An 18,967-nucleotide genomic window follows, 5' to 3' on the forward strand; every position below is an offset into this window, starting at 1 on the left:
AATGTTAAGCCTAGTCTGACTCTTAATATCCCTTGTATGGTTCCAGACTATTTTTAGAATAAAATAAAGACACAAAATTATCTTTTATAAGAAAAATGTGAGTACAATGCCAAAGCCCATCAGATGAGCCATCAGGGATGTATTTCCCTATATTCCATCTATCTTCACGTTTTATGAGAACTAAAAGCATAATCAATAATTTAACAAGCTAATGGACGTATTTTTAAACACAATGAACTATTCTGAAAAGGGGCACACTGTCAGAGCCACAGAGGCAAAAATGGAAACTGACTGCTAATATTTAATGCCTATCTTGAAAAATACTGTGCTGCAGCATGAGCACAAAGCAAGCTGCCCTAAAACAGGGTGCCTCTCTTCTTGCTCTGCAAAGCCGTTGTTTCATTCTGTGTTTGTGATTGTGCATTTTTTTCTTAGGAACCAAATATCTGACTATTCTATAAATGATTTGACTTTTAAAGGCACTGTAAGGCACAGGACTAAATATCCAAATATTCAATGTGTACTTTAACTAAAAATGTATGCTCTAAAAATGATTTTTAATTTCAATTTAAAAATGCTGTATAATATATTCTGGCTACTAATATTCATGATCATACAGTTTACAATACCATTCTATTTGTCATACAAGTAGGAAAAGCAAGGAAACTATTCTGATCTTGGCAGTGAAAATATTCTAACTCAACCTGGAGAGTAATGCTTCATTTTGTGGATAAAATAAGGCCCCTCACTTTTATTTTGTTCTTCCCTTTTTTCTTCTCTTCTTATATTTTGGATATTAGCAGCTTCATAAGACAAAAATAAAATGTTACAAAAAACAATTAATTGTATAATTTGCAATTAAATATTCAGAGGGATAACCAGTTGCCTAATTTATTTACCACCATTCCATTTGTCACTATGACAGTGTGTTTATCCACAGTTAAGGATTCTCCATAAAGTTCAATTATATTTACTCAATTCCCTATTATCAAGATTTATACATTTTGATACATAAAGCTTCCTTTTTCCTTGAACTTTAGATACATCATTAAACAGATTTATTCCATAGATAATGTCTTCCCATATTTTGAGTATATGTATTGTATCTGACAATCAGGTTAATGAAAAACTGCTTATGTTTCTAATGAATAGACTATGAACGTGCCCATAAGCTTGCTTGTATATTTTTACAACAGATAAGAAAGTTTAGACTTGTTTTATCTTTGGTTATAATGAAGTTGAGAGCCTTGAGAGTTGAGGGAGAAACATAGGTAGAAGTGCCAACAACAAGATAAAGGCAGCCCAGAGTGCTTGATGGCAGAAGCAATGGCACCCAGACCTTGGTGTCCTCTTGGAAGGCCTGCTGCAATTGGCCTACTGAAATTAGCACTTACTGAACATCTTACTCTTCAATTCATCCATTGAACAAGATGTCCTTTCCTGTCCTTTTCATATGAAAGATAAAGCTCTGCTTGTTTGAATCAATGCATATCTCTGAGCTGCAATATTTCAAGGTTCAGTGGGTTGTATATATAAACCATTTTTATCCATGTAGTACTGTCATACTTTCCCCAGATGATACTTTTGGGAGTACACTATTGAGAAAGATTATTTTTAGTATGCAGTAAGAAAATAATAATCAAAATAAATGTATAAAAAACAAGATAAACAGTAAAAAATAGTAGCAACATAAGTCTATGAAAAATTATTTGCTACTATCTCATACCACATATCTTTTGAATTCTCTTATTTATGCCTCAACAACATCCATTTTTAATTTGTCTTATACACCTATACTCTCTGAAATAGGTTTTATTTTGTTTGTTTAAAGAAGCCATTTGCCCAGAAATGCTAAAACTAAAATGCTGTGTCTGCACAATAGGTGATTTTAGCAAGCCAGATATGCACAGTTAAGCTGTGCTTGCAGAATTGTTTTTCTTAAAGTGCAACCAATTGACCATATACCAGCACTAATTTGTTTCTAACCAGTAAGGCATATGCACATGTTGCCCCATACAACAGTGATTACAACCAATATGGACAGGGTGCTTGTTTTTATTCTCAGTAAAGGAAAATTTAAATGCAGCAGCATGCCTCAGCTTAGAACCACTATCTCCAGACTCTGCTTTCTTCCAAAGACAGATTTTCCATTTGCCCTGCATTCAGTTTTACACTTTTTTTTCATCAAACTAAGCTTATCCTCCTAAGAATGTTCTGGAAAAATGACTTAGAACCAGTCTGCTGCAAAAATCTTTTAAAAGCCTATATTAATACTCTTATAAAATGATAATATACATCTGCTTATGATATAAAAATACTCTTTACGATACTCTCAAAGTAATATTCTTATTTACAATTTTGTCAGACTTCAGACTCTCACAGGTGCCTTACAATTCCTTCTTAAAATAACAACGCTAAGAGGGCAGGTGGTAGATTTCTAGGACATTATTATCTTTCTTCAGGCATTTAGCCTGCAGCCTGATTTTTCATACTATTTTCGGTCCTGGGAAACCGTAATTATCCTGAAGCATGCTACTTACACCATCTTATTTCTTAATTACAGTAGTGACATGAGATAAATGCATACTTATTAGGATCGAATGCATATTATTTTGTGGTGATTATAAAGAAGTTCTTATGACAACAATTGCAATTATATGGTCATCAACTACTGATACCATGCTATGTTACAGAGACTCTGTAACTAAGTCCTGCCAAGAGGGAACTTTCTATTTGAGATAAAAGAATTCAAGAGTGAGAGATTGGGACATTGGACAGTGTTATGTTTATACAATTTATCTAGGTAGAAATTTAAGTTAAACCCCTAAATATTAGTTGATATAATGATTTTACTTGACCTTCACATGGAATCATTTAAAATTTTTAAATGATTTAAATTTTACTTGAGATTCCATATGAATCTCAATTAAAATCATTGTCAACTAATATTTAGAGGTTTAACTTTAAAGAGATTAAGTGGTTTAACTTAAATTTAAGGGGTTTAACTTAAATTTCTACCTAGGTATATCAAATAAATAATATTTTTAAAATATCTATAGTCTTTTTTGATGTTTCAAATAAAAGATTTGAATATACTCCAGGGATAAAAAATGGACTAGAAATATGATGAGTGATATTGTCTTCAAAGATAAATTTGCAGTCTATTAGTAATATTCTTCTCAGATGCTATGATTCATTGTCTTAAAAGCTTTCATTTAAGGTTTCCAAAATATTTTTTCTTTTTTCATTCCAATTTAAAAAGAAAAATAAAAACTTTCAGCTCCCGGGATAATACTTACATAGTTTTCTACTACCTTCTACAAAAATATGTTCTTTGTCTTGCTTTTTTGTTGTTGTTGAAAAGGGCAAAAGGAAAAAAAATGATGGATGTCAAACTCAATGTATATATATATGTTTTGGTGAAGGTTTCAGTTATATTATATGTCAGAATTGGGAATCTGGCTGCCTGGGTTTAAATTCCTGCTCTGCCACTGACTAGATGTAGAACTTGAACAAGTTACTTAACTGCTCTGTGCTTCTTTTTTTTTCATCTGTAAAAGGGGACAATAACAGCAGTTATCTGTAAGAGCATTGAGAGGATTTAATTATTTCATATATGTAAAGGGCTTAGAATCCTGCTTAGTACATAGTAAGCAAACACGATATGAATTTTAGGTAAGATTTTATGTGAGTTAGAGACATTAAAGCCACATTCTCTTCTCTACCTTCAACCATGATGAGGTGTGACTTTTTAATTATAGTAGGTTTTCTTCAGATATTTTTTTCAGTATTCTAGTATGACACATAATAGAGAATGTCTTTTCCACAATGAAAAGGGCATTCAAACAACAAACTGATATCTATCAGATTGGTCAGTGTAACATTGACCAGTGACATATATGCCTGTGTTTGTTTAAATGATTCCATATGAATCTCAAGTAAAACCATTTTATCAACTAACGTTTAGGTGTTTTTAACCTATAGTGGGGTTTTAACTTACAGTGGCTTGCCAGAGTAGATTTTCTAAATTCTGGTACAAGATAATGCTTCTATTATTTTCTAAGACAAAAGGCCTCCTCTTTAGACATTTACAGTTATCCAGTGACATATTAGATCATGGGAATGGAAGGTCTGCATATAGTCTTTATTGCATGGCTAATATCTAACCAGGTGTCAATAAAATTAACATTGGAATAGTTCTGCAAACCCATTTTATTTCCAAATAACCACACCAAGAAACATAAACCCTTAAAAAGGTGTCAGCGAGTTTCCATACAAATATTAGCCATGAGACACTTGACTTTTGTTCTATATTATTTTTCTGTTCAGCTTCAGATGTTACATTTATTCTAATATTATTATTTATAACCTTATATTAGCCTTATATTTCTAATAAAGTTAATAAATTATTTCATTATAATATTTGGGTTGTTATAAAACATTTACAATACAGATCAATACGGTAAATAGTGAAATGAATTTTTAAGATAATTAAATTGGAAAATATCATGAAATTGAGAAACAAGTACAAAATTATACTTGTCACAAAGTGATGAACTCTCTTTTTTACGAGTTGTGTAAACAATCTCTGCAATTTAAATCAGAATTTTGCAATTTCTCTTCTATTTAGTATTTTTTAAAAATCCCTGCTGCAATGCCTAATGAACTAAATATTAGATTATGTTTGTAATAACATTTGAATTTTTGATTGCTCTTTCAATACCAATTAATCTAATTTCACTTTTTCTTTGTCTATGATACACAAAAGAACAACACTGAAATGCCATGATATTTTTAGAGTTAATATTGTGGTATGAAAAGTTGTAAAAGGATTAATGAGTGGGGAAAAGTTTCTGGCTAAATGCAATCAGTTTCTGTGCAAACATTTACATCTACTGAAATAAAATTCGTTTAATTAGACCACAAAGAAACACGTTTTCTTGAATCTGATTCTATTTCAACCTGTACACATATCTACACCAGAAAAGTTCCAGAAAAATTGTTTAATTTTAGAACTTGTCTAACATTGGTTCTTCACTAGTCTGAAAGTTACTAGATTGAAGTTTGATGATATTGGCTCCACAATAAGCAAAACTGATATGCAAAGTAACACTGTACTTCTGAAGAACAGTGAGGAAATGACACTCTCAATTTCAATTTCAATTTTAAAAGTGAGTTTAAGTGTTATTTTGAGATTACAATTAAATGTGTGGCTTTCCACTTAAAAAGATCATTGTACTTCTTGTGAAATTCCAAGATGAGGTGAGGTGCTGCCTGGGGCTTGTACTGCTACTTTTGAGCTTAAGCATATGATATTTTTGTGGTCATTTTTATTTATCTTTCAGATCAGCATTTTCATGACCCATTTATCAAACTATGGAAATGACCGCCTAGGGTTATATACCTTTGTGAACTTGGCCAACTTTGTGCAGAGCTGGACCAACCTGAAATTGCAAACTCTGCCTCCAGTGCAACTGGCCCACAAGTATTTTCAGCTCTTCCCTGAGCAGAAAGACCCTCTATGGCAGGTAACATTTAACATTCTCTCCTGGGGCGGAAGGAAAGAAACTAGCAACTTGTGAGTGTATAATTTGTGTTAGACACTCTGCTAGAAATATTAAAACTGGAATTTAACACAAAATCCTCTTTTATACAATACTTTTATCCTCTTCCTCAACAGTTTTTGCTTATTTTATGAATTGTTTGCATTTTTCGCTTGCTTTTCTGGGTTTTTGTTTGGTTGGTTGCTTGGTTGGTTTAACATTTTTGCTTTGAAGATGTTGTTTTATTGTTGATGTCTTCTCCAAGCTAATCATTTTAACTTGCATGCAGTGTGAGCACTAACTAGCAGTAAAACGGTTAGACAGTAGACATCTAGAGAAATAAAAACCTAGAGCCACTGGAATCTAAGACTTATAATTAGGCTTCGATATGTATATGTACATCATTGTGTATATAAGAAAGGAAAAGCAATTTTTACCTTGTATCCATATAGAGTTAACCTCTCAAGCATACCTTTGCTTTTCTTTAAATCTAACAGATCTTTCACTAACATTAGACCTACTGAAAAAGAGAATTGTCAGTGTCAGGATTGCTTTACTAATAATTCAACTTCATGTGGGGCCACTTAGCCTGGATGCATCAAATGTAAACTATCTGCTTCTTGGCAGTTATCTAGGAAAATGCTGCCTCCCATTTTCTTGCCTCTTTATGCATCAGATTACATCGACCCACAAAATCAATAGGCTGGCTGCAGAGAGCAGATCAGATAGTCCCCTGCCAAGCAGTCGGCTGGAAAGTAGCATCACCATTAATGAGAAATTACTGTGAAACAGACCTTTTGTCATCCTCTCTCCCTCTCGTCAAGACTATTTGTTTCTCTTTATTCCATAAATCATATTACATGACACTCTCTGTCTACATTGTCAGAAATACATCCAACACATGTTCATTGTCCATCTGTTATGTGTAAGGTAAGGCTAGATGTTCTAGGGCATGCAAAGACCAAAATACATTTTTTCTCAAAGCCAGTGCAGAGATTTCTCATTATTCACTATCATACGTTTCAAAAATGTGTTTTAAAACTGACTGCTATAATATGTCATGTTATATTCTGATGATTTATTAAGCAGCTTTTTACCATTTGTGTTTACATTGAACTACACATTCTATTTACCATTCCAATAAGTTACTTGACCATCTACCATTTGATATGTAATTTAGAAAGACAGGTAAATAGATAGAAGCATAAGTATTATGAGCATATGTCAACACACAAAATACAATTGTATAAAGACAAAGCATATTTCCCACAAATGGTGGTTATTCAAAAGATCTCACATACTTTTATAAAATTAATAAATTATTGATGGTAAATCAATTCTTTTGTCACAAATGTTTATATAAAATATATCTATAATATTTATGGTATAATAATAATAAAAATCAGACAAATTAACAAAGATTTTAGACAGCTTGCATAGAAAGAATCCTTCAATGGCCTCCAGGTCTACTCTTCCTCTATCTGTAGAAAAAAGGAAATTTTTTTTTTCAATGAGGAACTAAATTTCTTGATATTATTTGAACTTTTTAAGATAAAGAATTGTATTTATTAATATGTTTGGATATCAGTGACACTTTTCTTAAAAAATAAATACAATCAGAGATATGCCAGGTCCAATATGATTTGGGCAACATGATGATTCTAAGTATTGATTGAATGTTTGTTAAATATAGAATACGGTGCTGGTGGATTAGGGGTATAAATGGAAATTAGAAATTAAAATATGGGATTATTCTTTAAGAAATTTTATCATTCTTGGAAGATATAAGAAATATGTATATATATATAAAATTTGCAAGTGCTGATAATTGTAATTTTGCATAATATCATAGGGGTAAGTTCCTAGGAAGTTCATCATGAGAGAGAGAATAACTCAGAAAAGATAACATAGAGTTTACAAATTTACATCATTGCTGTTGTTTATATAAATTTAGGAATTTTCATATACATTATCAAAATACATTTTCTGTAAGAGTAGTTAAAAGATACATGAGTAAATGTTTTCTTACTGAAAGACTCCCTTTGCTGTTATGTAAATTATATTATTTATATGATTACTTTTCACTGAAATTTTAAAGTTGCAAACATTTTTGTTAACTAAATATCATATATTCTCAAATATATTTAAGAAGAAAAACAAGGAATAGAAAATAGAGTAGTTAAGTTAAAGACAGAATTATTCAGATACATGAGATTTTGAGAACAGTTGACTTACTGCAGCAAATCTAATGAACTTTGCCAAACACATCATGTCCAAAAATCTTCAAGTTGTGAAGTAACAATAAAGTGTGTAATACTGAGTTCACTTCCCTGGTGGTTATCTCTTCTTTTCACATTCATATCTATAATAACACATTTTAAAATGGTAAGCATTGTCACCCTTTTCTCTATAAAATATGAACTTAGTTTTATTTTAAAAACCAGCATTAATTGGTAGGTTTTTTATGGCCCATTCATCACAATGCTGTAGAGTTAGAATAGATAAATATGGTGTGTTTCTGTTATTGTTACAAAGTGTCAAAATAAAATATTAAAGTACTTTTTTGTATTTACCAGTGTGACTTCTTATTCAGTATATTACATGTTTAAAACTAAGTCAACTATTATTTTTCTTTAGATTTTCAATTCACACATTCTTGTTACCACAAATAAAAGAAAAAGTGAAAAATGATAATATTCACGTCTATTTAATTTCCTTTGGTTCCTCATGTAAATTTTCATTAGCACCAACTACCATGTATGTGAAGCTGCTTTGTCACCTAATTAAAAACTGCAATATGAATATCTGTCAATGGGTAGCCTGATAAGTACAGCACAAAATGCATTTGTGCTCATCTCTCTCTGGAAGTTGATTCTTTCAAAGGTGATTAACATGGGAATGCGTACTGAGGACACATATGAAATACAATCCCCAGACTGTATCCTTGTCAGTTTAGTCCTTAGTGTGTAAGACTCTTAAAATATACTGGTGTATATTAATTCATGTCCTTTATTATTTTGGTAGAATAATCACTACACAGTGTAAAAGAATAGGGTTTCTTTTCCTTTTTTTTTTTTTTGCTTTTTTTTTTTTATAATTCTTATTAAAGGAACCAAAACCACAATATGGAGGAAGTTAGAAGGTCAGATTCTTACACATGAACTAATCGATGCTTTTAAGCTCTCAAACTGTCAGGTTAGCTCAGTTCCAGTCTTCACTCAGTCACTCCAGAGTCTCACTATCAACAAACATGCCAAACATGATGTGGATTCCTGCTTTTCTGTGTGATCAGGAGAATGCTCAAAGAGCTGAAGTTTCTCTCTCCATGCCAACATCTCCAGAGTTAAAGAAGTGGGAAAATAAATCACAGAGCACTAACCTTAGGTGGTTAATCCCTTTGCTGATTCTAGCTGTCAAGACACCCAGCCCCAGTTTAGAAATGATGAAATTTGAATAGCTGTGACATAAACAAATCTTAAGATCTAGTGGCATACACACTGTAGGTTCTATTAGTGTGTGTCTGTTGAAGGAATGAAGGAATGCTGACACAGAGAATTAAAGATTGTAAGAGCAGAATAAGAAATTAGGGACATCTAGCTCAACCTATTCATCGTAGGGAGAAAATGGATGACACTCAGTGAAGTGAAATACCTTGTTCTAAGTCACGTGGCTTATTAGGAACAAGTCAGGACTAAAGCCCTAGGTTTTCTTACTCCTCCTCAAGGGTGATTTCAACCACAAGATGGTGGTTTTACAATTAAAAAAGCAAATATACTATTATCATCAACTCTCTATGTCAAATGAAATTTCAGGGATAACTCCTTACTTCAGAAGGATCTGACAGTATGTTCAGTGTGAACCTATGCTTTTGAAGTACTTACATAATCAAAAGAAAGTTTTTGCCTTCATGGAACTTATAAGCCACAATAACTGGTTGTTATGTGAGCAAAATAGTGTTACAGATTTGTCTTCGTATTTATTTCTCTTTTTATCACCTACAACTTATTTATAATTGTATTACTGCACTTACCACACAGAATTGCAGACACTTATGCCTGTCATATACTGGTTCCTGCAAACCTTAAAGAATGAGACTTTGTTGGTTCATATTTGCACCCTGGAATCTAGCATAGTACAATAGCCACTGTCTTCAAAATATCATTAAAGAATAACCAAAAGCAGAGGGCTGTGTGTACAAAGAACAAGAAAAGTGGCACATCTGTTTCTCAGATAGTAAATAGTGATGTAATGGTAAGTAACCCATAGAAGCAGGTACAAGTCAGTGGGGGAAGCTTTGAATGCTGCCAGTGTAATTTGAATTTGATAGGCAATTAGGAACAACAAGCTATAGGCTCTGAAGTTGAGAGTGAAGTGACTTAAAAAAATGTTGGCCAATGAAGAGTACACCAGAAGCCTTTTCTCAGGACAGGTAAGAATAGGGAGGTGCTGAAGATAGGGAAATAACCTACCTATGAAAGAGGGAAGCCCAGAAGAGCTTCATGGTTGTGAAAAGCAAGACCTTCGAAGTAGGAGTGAGTGAGACTGAGAATAACGAAAAAGTGATCTGTGACTACCCCCATTGCTGGGGAAATAGGAGTTCTGTAATAGCACTTTTCACTTTAATTCATTCATCTTCTAGTCTTTTCAGTGAAATTAAGTCAGTATAGTTTTTATCACATCACAGATGAGAAAGGACAGATTTCATTATTTCTTAAATATTTTTTCCTAATCAAAATTTAAATTTATATTTTGCCATGTTATCTTTCTCTTCCTAACTTAGCAATAGTGTGTTATATACCTTTCAGGAATATCTCCTCCACCAAAGATGGCAATAATTTCTCATGATTTTGATTCTTTAATTTACACCGAAGCAACGTTTTGATTATACGAGGCTGTCAGATATTCTGACATCCAAAAATGATGACTTAAGTCTTGGATTGTTTTCCCTGTTAATCAATTGCAAACATGTTCTTGTCAAGGGTCAAATTCCCCGCACAAACCACTTACTGAGGTTCAGTCATAAAAAAAATTACTTGCAGATAGCTCCCATAAAAATAAAATAAAGTGGCAATACTTTCTAAATTAAAATAATCATAAAATATATTTGAGCATTTAATCCAAGTATAATAATGAAAAAAGAAACTGAATTTTTTGTTTGTGCCTTACAGAAACATTTGATAAGTTCAATGTCACATTTGAGTGAATAATACTATATTAGAACAACTGATTCATAAGAGTTTAAAAATACAATTCATTTTATGGAGTTGACTTTCTTTTCCCTGCCAGGATATTCATTAAAACACAAATAATAACATAAGGGACTACATTCAAAAGTACACAGTCATTAGTTTAAAGATAGAGCTGGCCGGGCGCAGTGGCTCACTCCTGTAATCCCAGCACTTTGGGAGGCCGAGGCGGGCAGATCACAAAGTCAGGAGTTTGAGACTAGCCTGGCCAATATGGTGAAATCCCATCTCTACTAAAAATACAAAAATTAGCCAGGCGTGGTGGTGTGTGCCTGCAGTCCCAGCTACTTGGGAGGTTGAGGCAGGAGAATCACTTGACTCCGGGAGGCAGAGGTGGCAGTGAGCCGAGATCGCGCCACTGCACTCCAGCCAGGGTGATGGAGTGAGACTCCGTCTCAAAAAAAAAAAAAAAAAGAAAAGAAAATGATAGAGCTACAAAGTAAATATGCCACCTTCTCTTGGGGTCAATTTTACTGTGAGACTACCTCATGGGAAAATACCAGTAGTATTAACTTACTTAAATAAACATGAGTATAATGTGGTGAAGAATAGATAGACATTTAGGGTAAATTAGAAACATTTTGTGTCTAAAGCAGTACTCTTGAAGCTGTCACCCCAGACAGACACAGAACCATGGGCTCCTTTCCATCCAGTCCTACCCCCAGAGGTTGGCATTATAAACCTCTGAAATTCAGGGTACTTTGTAGAAAAATTTGAGAAATCAGTCTACTAAGTGCTATAGGAGTTCTGTAGTGAGTGCATTTATTACGGATCAGTGTACTCACACGAGGAACACTTTCCCAAGAAGTTGAGGGACTGCATGGATTTTACATGGAGAACAAGGAGAGTTCAAGCCTTCATAAATATGTCTCTCAGTTTTTCCATAAAGATTTGTTGACCGGAGCACTGAGAATAAACACCCTTAATCTATTAAACTTCCTCATCAGTGTACATGGATTGTATTAGGCTTAAATGATATTGAAAGACAAAACTTGAAAGTCACCACCCTGTACAATACAACTTGGAAAAGGCATTTTACAGACATACACAGGGCAAGACTCAATAAGCAGAAAAAATTTAGAAACAACACAGGCCAATTGGAAAGGAAAAATATGTTTTAAAAGATGCCTTTTATAGCATTCTTCTTTAAACAGTCAGGGGAATAGCAAAAGGGAAATGAAAAGCAAACCAACGGCCTCTGAAATATTTGTAATTAGTGAAATAATCCTTCTATCATGAGCACTGGGCATTTTTAAAGTTTCAACTCTTAAGGTCTAGAAATGTCCTAGTTAGGTAGAATAGGCACATGACCTGGATGAGAATAATCAATCTTGAATTGATAATTCCATGATGTCCTTGCCAGTGAAAGATGTGGAGAATAGTGAGCAAAGCAAAATTTTAGTAGCAAAAAGGCAATGTAGACTTTGAATAACTAGATACAATAAGAACAAAAGTTATTTTAACGTATTCTAAAAAATATGGAATTATAATAAGGTAAATGGTATGATATTCTTTCAACCTATGTTCTTTTTAGCTTGATTGCAAATTTGCAATTTTTACTTATTTGGAGGGAAATATCCAAGGGTGCTTCTGCCCTTGTAAGGAACATAATTTCATCAGATTTTACTGCCCTTTCTAAGTCTTGTTCATTGCTTCAGGAAATCTTCTGCCTGCTTTTTTTATGTTTATTTAAAAGTAAATTTGCCTCATATATTCCACATACACAAACCATGTGCATCACCTGTACCTGTGTGACAGCTAAGTTACATGTACTTTCACTAGACTGGCACTGTAACCATAAACTGCTTAAAGCAATTTTAACTGAATTCCTTTTTCAAAGTTTAAATATATCTATAGTGATAGATACTTAAACCAGTAAATATCTGTTGCAGTTTCAGTTATGTAGGGAACAATAAGATTGGAGAATGAAAAGGGAAATAATTGCTTTCTAATTTTCTGACTTAAAAATTAAAACAATAGAAACAGAACAGAGTAAGAAAGTGCAATTAAATGCTTAGCTTTTGGGGGGAGAAGATCCTTTACCCTTCATAATTATTGTTAAAAACTTCACATGCACAAAATTTAACTGCAGAGACAATGCCAGATTTGGATTCTAAATCTGAAACTACCTTGCTGTGTGACCTTCAGCAGGGCCTAAATAAAACACCTTGCATCTCAGCTTTCTCAGCTATCAAGAAGGGATAATAATATCTGTCTTGCCAGGTTGCTTTGAAGATTAGAAATAATCTATGTCAATCAAGTGCCTGGAATATAGAAGGTGATCAATAAAAGTTAGGCATTATGTTTGCTGGTATTCAGATTTTCGTACAGTATAAGAAAAGTCAGAGTAGGAAAAGTCTGAACAAACATGTTCAGAATATAAAATAGAAAATATAAACATCCGTTAATAAAGTTTTGATTAACAGACAAAAGGGAAAATATGCCAGGAAAAGAGGTGAAAACAGAAATGGGCATCTGGAAATCCCTAAAATAGCATAATATAGAAGGAGTGCAGTTATGAAAAGAGACAATCTGCCTAGATTGAGGAACATACCGATAGGAAAACCTGAAATAATGTAAATTAAGTTGTTAATAATAAAAATATTTGGAACAGCAAGTATTGTAACAGCTTAGCATCCTAACTTTCTGGGAAAGTATAAATAGATATTAACTGGCGTCATCCTCTTCCCCCAAAAAGCGTGCTTATCCGTATTCTCTCTGTGTGTTGGAGACAACAACAACTCTTTTCAAGTCTTACATTAAATCTGCTTATTTCTGTGAATATTTTATTTCACCAGTTTTGCAAGCAGAAATTAGAATGCCAAAGACATGTGCACTGCAATAAAGAAGATAAGTGGCCGAGTTGAACATACAGAACCAAGAAAGATCTCACAAATAAGACTTTGACATTCAACAGTGGCACTGAATAATCAATTAGTCAACTCTTCTACCTTTGCTAAGCATAAAGAAATCTTCATTTGAGCAAATGAAGTGAACACCTACTCTGAGGTTTGCTCTGCTGGGTTATGTGTTGGGAAATTCAATAAGTATAGGTTGAGAACTGCCTTCCTATTGCTTTGTATCTAAAAATGCAGTTCAGAAATGAAGTTCTTTATAAATAAAGTAATTATATGATAATATGAGAGAAATAATGTTTAAGTTCTAAAGTGATGGTGTACTCACTAACTAGCTTCTGGGACTGCCATGAAAGACAGCATTGGGGATTATGTATGGTGTGTTGTAGAAGATTTAGATGCTAAATGTCTATACAGTTAACATTAGGTTTGTTTTCAAACATATATCCAAATTAGTCTATGCTGATTGCTAAATGTTTACTGTGCCTGTTCTAAGTCATTCTACAAATATTTATTCAGCATTTCTGAAGTATTGGGTTGTAGCAATAAAGAAGACAGAGACCTCACCTTCAGAGAACTTACATTCTAGTTGAGATAGAATTACTATTAACTATAATGATACTTATATATATAAACATTACAAACATATACACAAAGAAAATAATTTTAGGTACTGACATGTAATAAAGAAAATATGACAGGAAACTCAGAAAGAGACAAGAGTGGGAAGAAGCTTTGACTATCGTCATCAGGGAAGGCCACTTGCATGGGTTGACATTTGTGTTGAGATCTGAATGGTAAGCGGTGCTGAAACTATTGGCTTTATGAGTTGCAGGAACCAGGCAGCAAGTATACACAGAAATGTGTTAAATTAGGATTATATAATGGTCTTCGGGTCATCTAGTACAGCAACCTATATCCTCAAGTTGGCTAAGGATACTCCAAGCTATTTCTCTACAAAGTAACTCACAGATGCCAGAAGTCTAGTGATCTGACTGTGTGAGGCAAAACTTATCCTGTGGACAGACAGCCACACATGGTGCTGGTACATTCTGATAATGGACCAAGAAGTCTCTCAAGACGAACACCTTAGTAAAGCAATCCATCAGTGAGATTTACTCTTTCTCTTGCTCCAATTGCCTAACTAATCTTGCCTAACCAATCTGGACAAAAAGAAAAGAAGGGCAAATGTGGAATCAAATAATAAATACTCTTACATACAGCATGATTTAACCATTTTAAATAACATATAATGCTGTCAACAACCACGTGAGATAAATATTATCAATCATTATTTTATAAATAAGGAACTGAGGTCCAGATAATTTAGGAAAATTGCTTAATACACAGGCAGTCTCCCTCAGGAGTTCATGCTCTTAGTGACTGGGCTATGCTACCCGTCTAAAATAAATAGGGAAGGTTTATGGTACATATTAGCTTAAGCTAGAAATGTAGGCAAAATTTTGGGGAAAAATATGAGCATCGCATGGAGAAATAATTCAATGATTAGGGTACAAACATGAGAATTTCTACAGTAGTGAATACAGTATAACTGAAGCATTAAGTTGATGTTGACAATTATTAACTCAGAATACTGCTACTCGAAGTATGGTCCATTAATAGCCTGTTTGAATTATTTTGTTGCTGATTCACCATGAGACAAGAAGCTGGTGCCAGAGTAGAAATCAACTATATCACTAAGCATACCAGTTGCTTTCCTTGAAATTTTGTTTTTATGTTGTAACAGAATGTTCTTTTTGAAACAAGCAGTGCATTGATTCACATTCTTGCACAAGCTCCTTATCTTCTCATAGACAAGTACTTTGAAACACAGTGAGCTAGAGTATAGGTGATGTTGCTGTAATTATGCCATTCAAAAATACATTGGCTAAATAAAATGAAAATGTATTTTTCACTCATGTAACTGTCCAGAATTAAGCAGGCAGTCTAGGAGCCGCAGACAGTTCCACTCCACATGATCACCCAGGGCCTCAGACTGATAGGCTCTTTAACATATGGCTTCCACTTGAGGTCAAGTTACATGCTGCAATCTAGCCATTTTACAGCTGGTGGTAAGTTGGAAAGGAGAAATCCAGGGAGTGTGGCTTTATTTTTGAGGCTACTTCATATCATTTTGTCTCACTTTCTATTGGACTGAAATTAATATGAAGAAAGCTACATTGAAGAAAGAGTGTGAAATATACTCTCTAGCTGGGAATCTGTATAATAAGCTAAATAGGGGATATTCCATTCTCGACTGAAGAAATGAAGAATAGATAGTTCAGCCTTCTCTGCCACAGTGAAAAATATGGTTAGTTGAACTAAAACTATACCATATGAGTATATGAGATGGAACACTGAATAAAAAGATGGCAGAAAATGGAGATACCAGTTAAAACAAAATTTCAGTTATGTAAATTAAATAAGGAATGTCATTTACTGGCTTCTAATTAATTCCTTTTATCACAGTTTCCATAGATGAATTTGTAGAAAAACCCAGGATCTGTAACCTAATTTTTTCCAAGGTAAATTCTAACATAATATGGTTGTCATTACACGTTACTGATCCTTTTATATTGTACTTCAGCCTTGTTCCAATGAGAGCAGGGATAGAAATGTATTTGAGTCAAGAGTGTCTTTTAATTTTATAGAGTATGAATATGAATAGCTGTTGCCATAGGTAGTGTTCCCTAGAAGCAGAATGTGAGAGATTCTATTGCAAATGATTTAAGAAATGCTTTCAGGAAAAACCTATAAGGGAGACTGTGAAACTGAAAAGATGGGAAAAGAGCTGAGCAAAGATGTCATCTCTGATAAAGCCTAGCCTCACCTGATCTGCAGAGAGAGAACTAGTCACAGGCAAATTGTCTCACCTTGAGGCAAGCAGGTCAGTCTTCAATACCCCTGCATCCACTGGAGGTGGGCTATCCCCTGAGAGTGAGGAGGGGATAGAGTTTGATTTCCAGTCAGGTGGATTCTATTAGCCAGGGAGAATTCTCAATCCCCCAGTTGGGGGAAATAGCAGCTGGCAAAGTTCAGAGAAGGAGTGGAGGGTTTGCTGTAGTCTGAAAAGAGGATGCTTTCAGTGGAGAAAAGAGCATCCACCACACTCTACTCTGTACATGCCCAGTTTCATTTGTTATGTTCACTCCAACCAGACACATTTTTTCTCATGATTCTATAAACTTCATGCCTGGGGAAATTTATAAGAGGAGAATTATTGTGAGAAACTGTAACACAATTGCTGTTTTTGGTCCCAAAGATGAAATCAGTGATTATTTTCTCCCGTTTTGTCTCCAATTCTGTATTTTCCCCCACCTTTGGCTAGCATCTCTGCTGGCCTAGAAAAAATACTGGGTGGGTCAGATACAGTCTTAGGACTGGAGGAAGTAGCAGCAGTGGTAGTTTGTCTCATTAACTCTCCTGTAAATTTCTTTAGGAGAAAGGCTGTGTTTAGATAAAGCTAACTTAAGGAGTACACTATGGTAGTCCATTCTGGCACCCCCATCTAGCACTTATCAGGCAGTGGATGCAGTACTTTCCCATTTACAGTTATAACTGGGTGAGGAAGTACCAACAAGCAACTTAGTGAATTATTTGAATGCCAAAGATTTTTCTCCCTGTTCTCACTACATAGTAGCTATTCTAATTCTTCATGATTATGTGGGTCAATTACCCCTACCAGGATGGTAACTCATTTCCATGTCTGCCAATCTACTGGCAGAAGAAGTCCAAAGTGACCAGATAGGAGTTTCAGCTTTGTGTTTGGTGAGCCTCTTCCCATGTCTGCCGGTGGAATCTTCCCTGCTACGGGAGCTAGATTTCCTAGATCCACCAACCTTAAAGTTACGAGGAACGAAAGCACACATTCTCCAAGTATATCATCGAGAATCCTGGTGAGGGGGTCCATTGCTACACCAACTCCTGGACTCAAATACACAACTCTTTGGACAAAGGGGACAGTAGAGGCACCTGTTGGTGATAATAGTGTATTCCTTAAATAAAAACTATTTGTTGGACACCACCAACTAACAGTCTATGATTTAAGGAGTACACTATATCCTCAAGCTGGTGCCTCAACTGTATCTTTTAAGTGGCCTTTCCATCACTCTCGGGCAAGCAACTTGTAGAAAGTGGGGTATGTTAATAGGACTTTCAGGGCCATATGCCTGCTGCCATGCTTCCTTTACCAGAAAGAAGTTTCCCTTATCTCAAGCAATAGTACATAAGATAACATGTCAATGAGTCATATACTCTGTGAGCCCTCGCATGGTGGTGATAGCCAGGGCTATGTGGGCAGAGAAGGCAAGTCAATATTTGGAATACATGTCAAACCTGATGTAGGCGAATCATGCCCTTTTCATTATCAAAGTTTCCAATATAATCAATGTTTCACTAAGTGGCAGGATAATGCTATTTCTGAGATTTGAAAGTATTTGCTGTTACTGTCAGGTCAGATATTCAGCACTGGCAGTAACTACAGAAGACATAGGGGAAAGAGGTCCATGCATGGCTTTCACCTGTGCTGCCATGGTTACTCTATTCATGAGCCATTTGCATTAGCTCTGGTTTAGTTGACAACAGAGGTTAGGCAACATGTAGGAATGTTGTAACCCGGCTGAATCATACTGCTCTCTTGGTTGTCAGTGCCTCTTCTACATAAAATGCTCTCTGGTGTACATTAATGTATAATACAAAGATCATCACACACTTTGGACACTATCATAGGTCCATCCACTATCATAGGTCCATCCACATGCCTCTTTCTTAGAACTTCCTATCTTAATTTTCCTAGCTCGTTCCTTCAAGTTGCCTGTCCTGTCCATCCTATGCCATTTATTCATCTCTGCTCGTTAGTTTGTCATATCCTTACCTTTGGCTATAAGTCTATCCACAAAGCAAACAAAAAGCAGATGACTAGGTACACTGCCCACAACTCTGACAACTGAAAGAGTTCCATTAACCAGCGATTTTTAGAAACCCCTCTGAATGGAACTGTAGTGCCACCAAAGTCCATTTTAGTCTTCTACTAACATATGGGTTAACCCATCTGCAAACCAAGCCTGGGTTTCTCCTCTTTGTCAGCAGGTTATAGGAACTCTTCACAAAACTAACAATGAGCTAATGGAGAAGCATCAGTGCAACAGTGAGGGTGACATAGAGTCATGGGCCACTGATTTGTAAGTGGCCCCTGGATCAGCCTGACACTGATCCCAGATATACCATTCCCATCTTACAACGAATTGTTGCTGGACATACCTGAACTTATGATTTGATAGGTCTATCACTACTCAGTTCATGGTGGGTCGTTATGGCCACTTGA

General features: G+C 34.7%; 1 protein-coding gene across 1 annotated transcript in view; it reads left to right on the plus strand.

The window, feature by feature from the left end:
• Positions 1–18,967, plus strand: part of LOC129480695 (bifunctional heparan sulfate N-deacetylase/N-sulfotransferase 4) — a 276,129-nt gene that overhangs the window by 226,816 nt on the left and 30,346 nt on the right. Inside the window, exon 7 of the mRNA XM_055274737.2 lies at positions 5,346–5,528. Within this exon, the coding sequence (XP_055130712.1) occupies positions 5,346–5,528 (183 nt within the window). The remainder of the gene's footprint in view (positions 1–5,345; positions 5,529–18,967) is intronic.

Source organism: Symphalangus syndactylus, chromosome 4 (genome assembly GCF_028878055.3).
Source record: "Symphalangus syndactylus isolate Jambi chromosome 4, NHGRI_mSymSyn1-v2.1_pri, whole genome shotgun sequence".
Lineage (NCBI taxonomy): Eukaryota > Metazoa > Chordata > Mammalia > Primates > Hylobatidae > Symphalangus > Symphalangus syndactylus.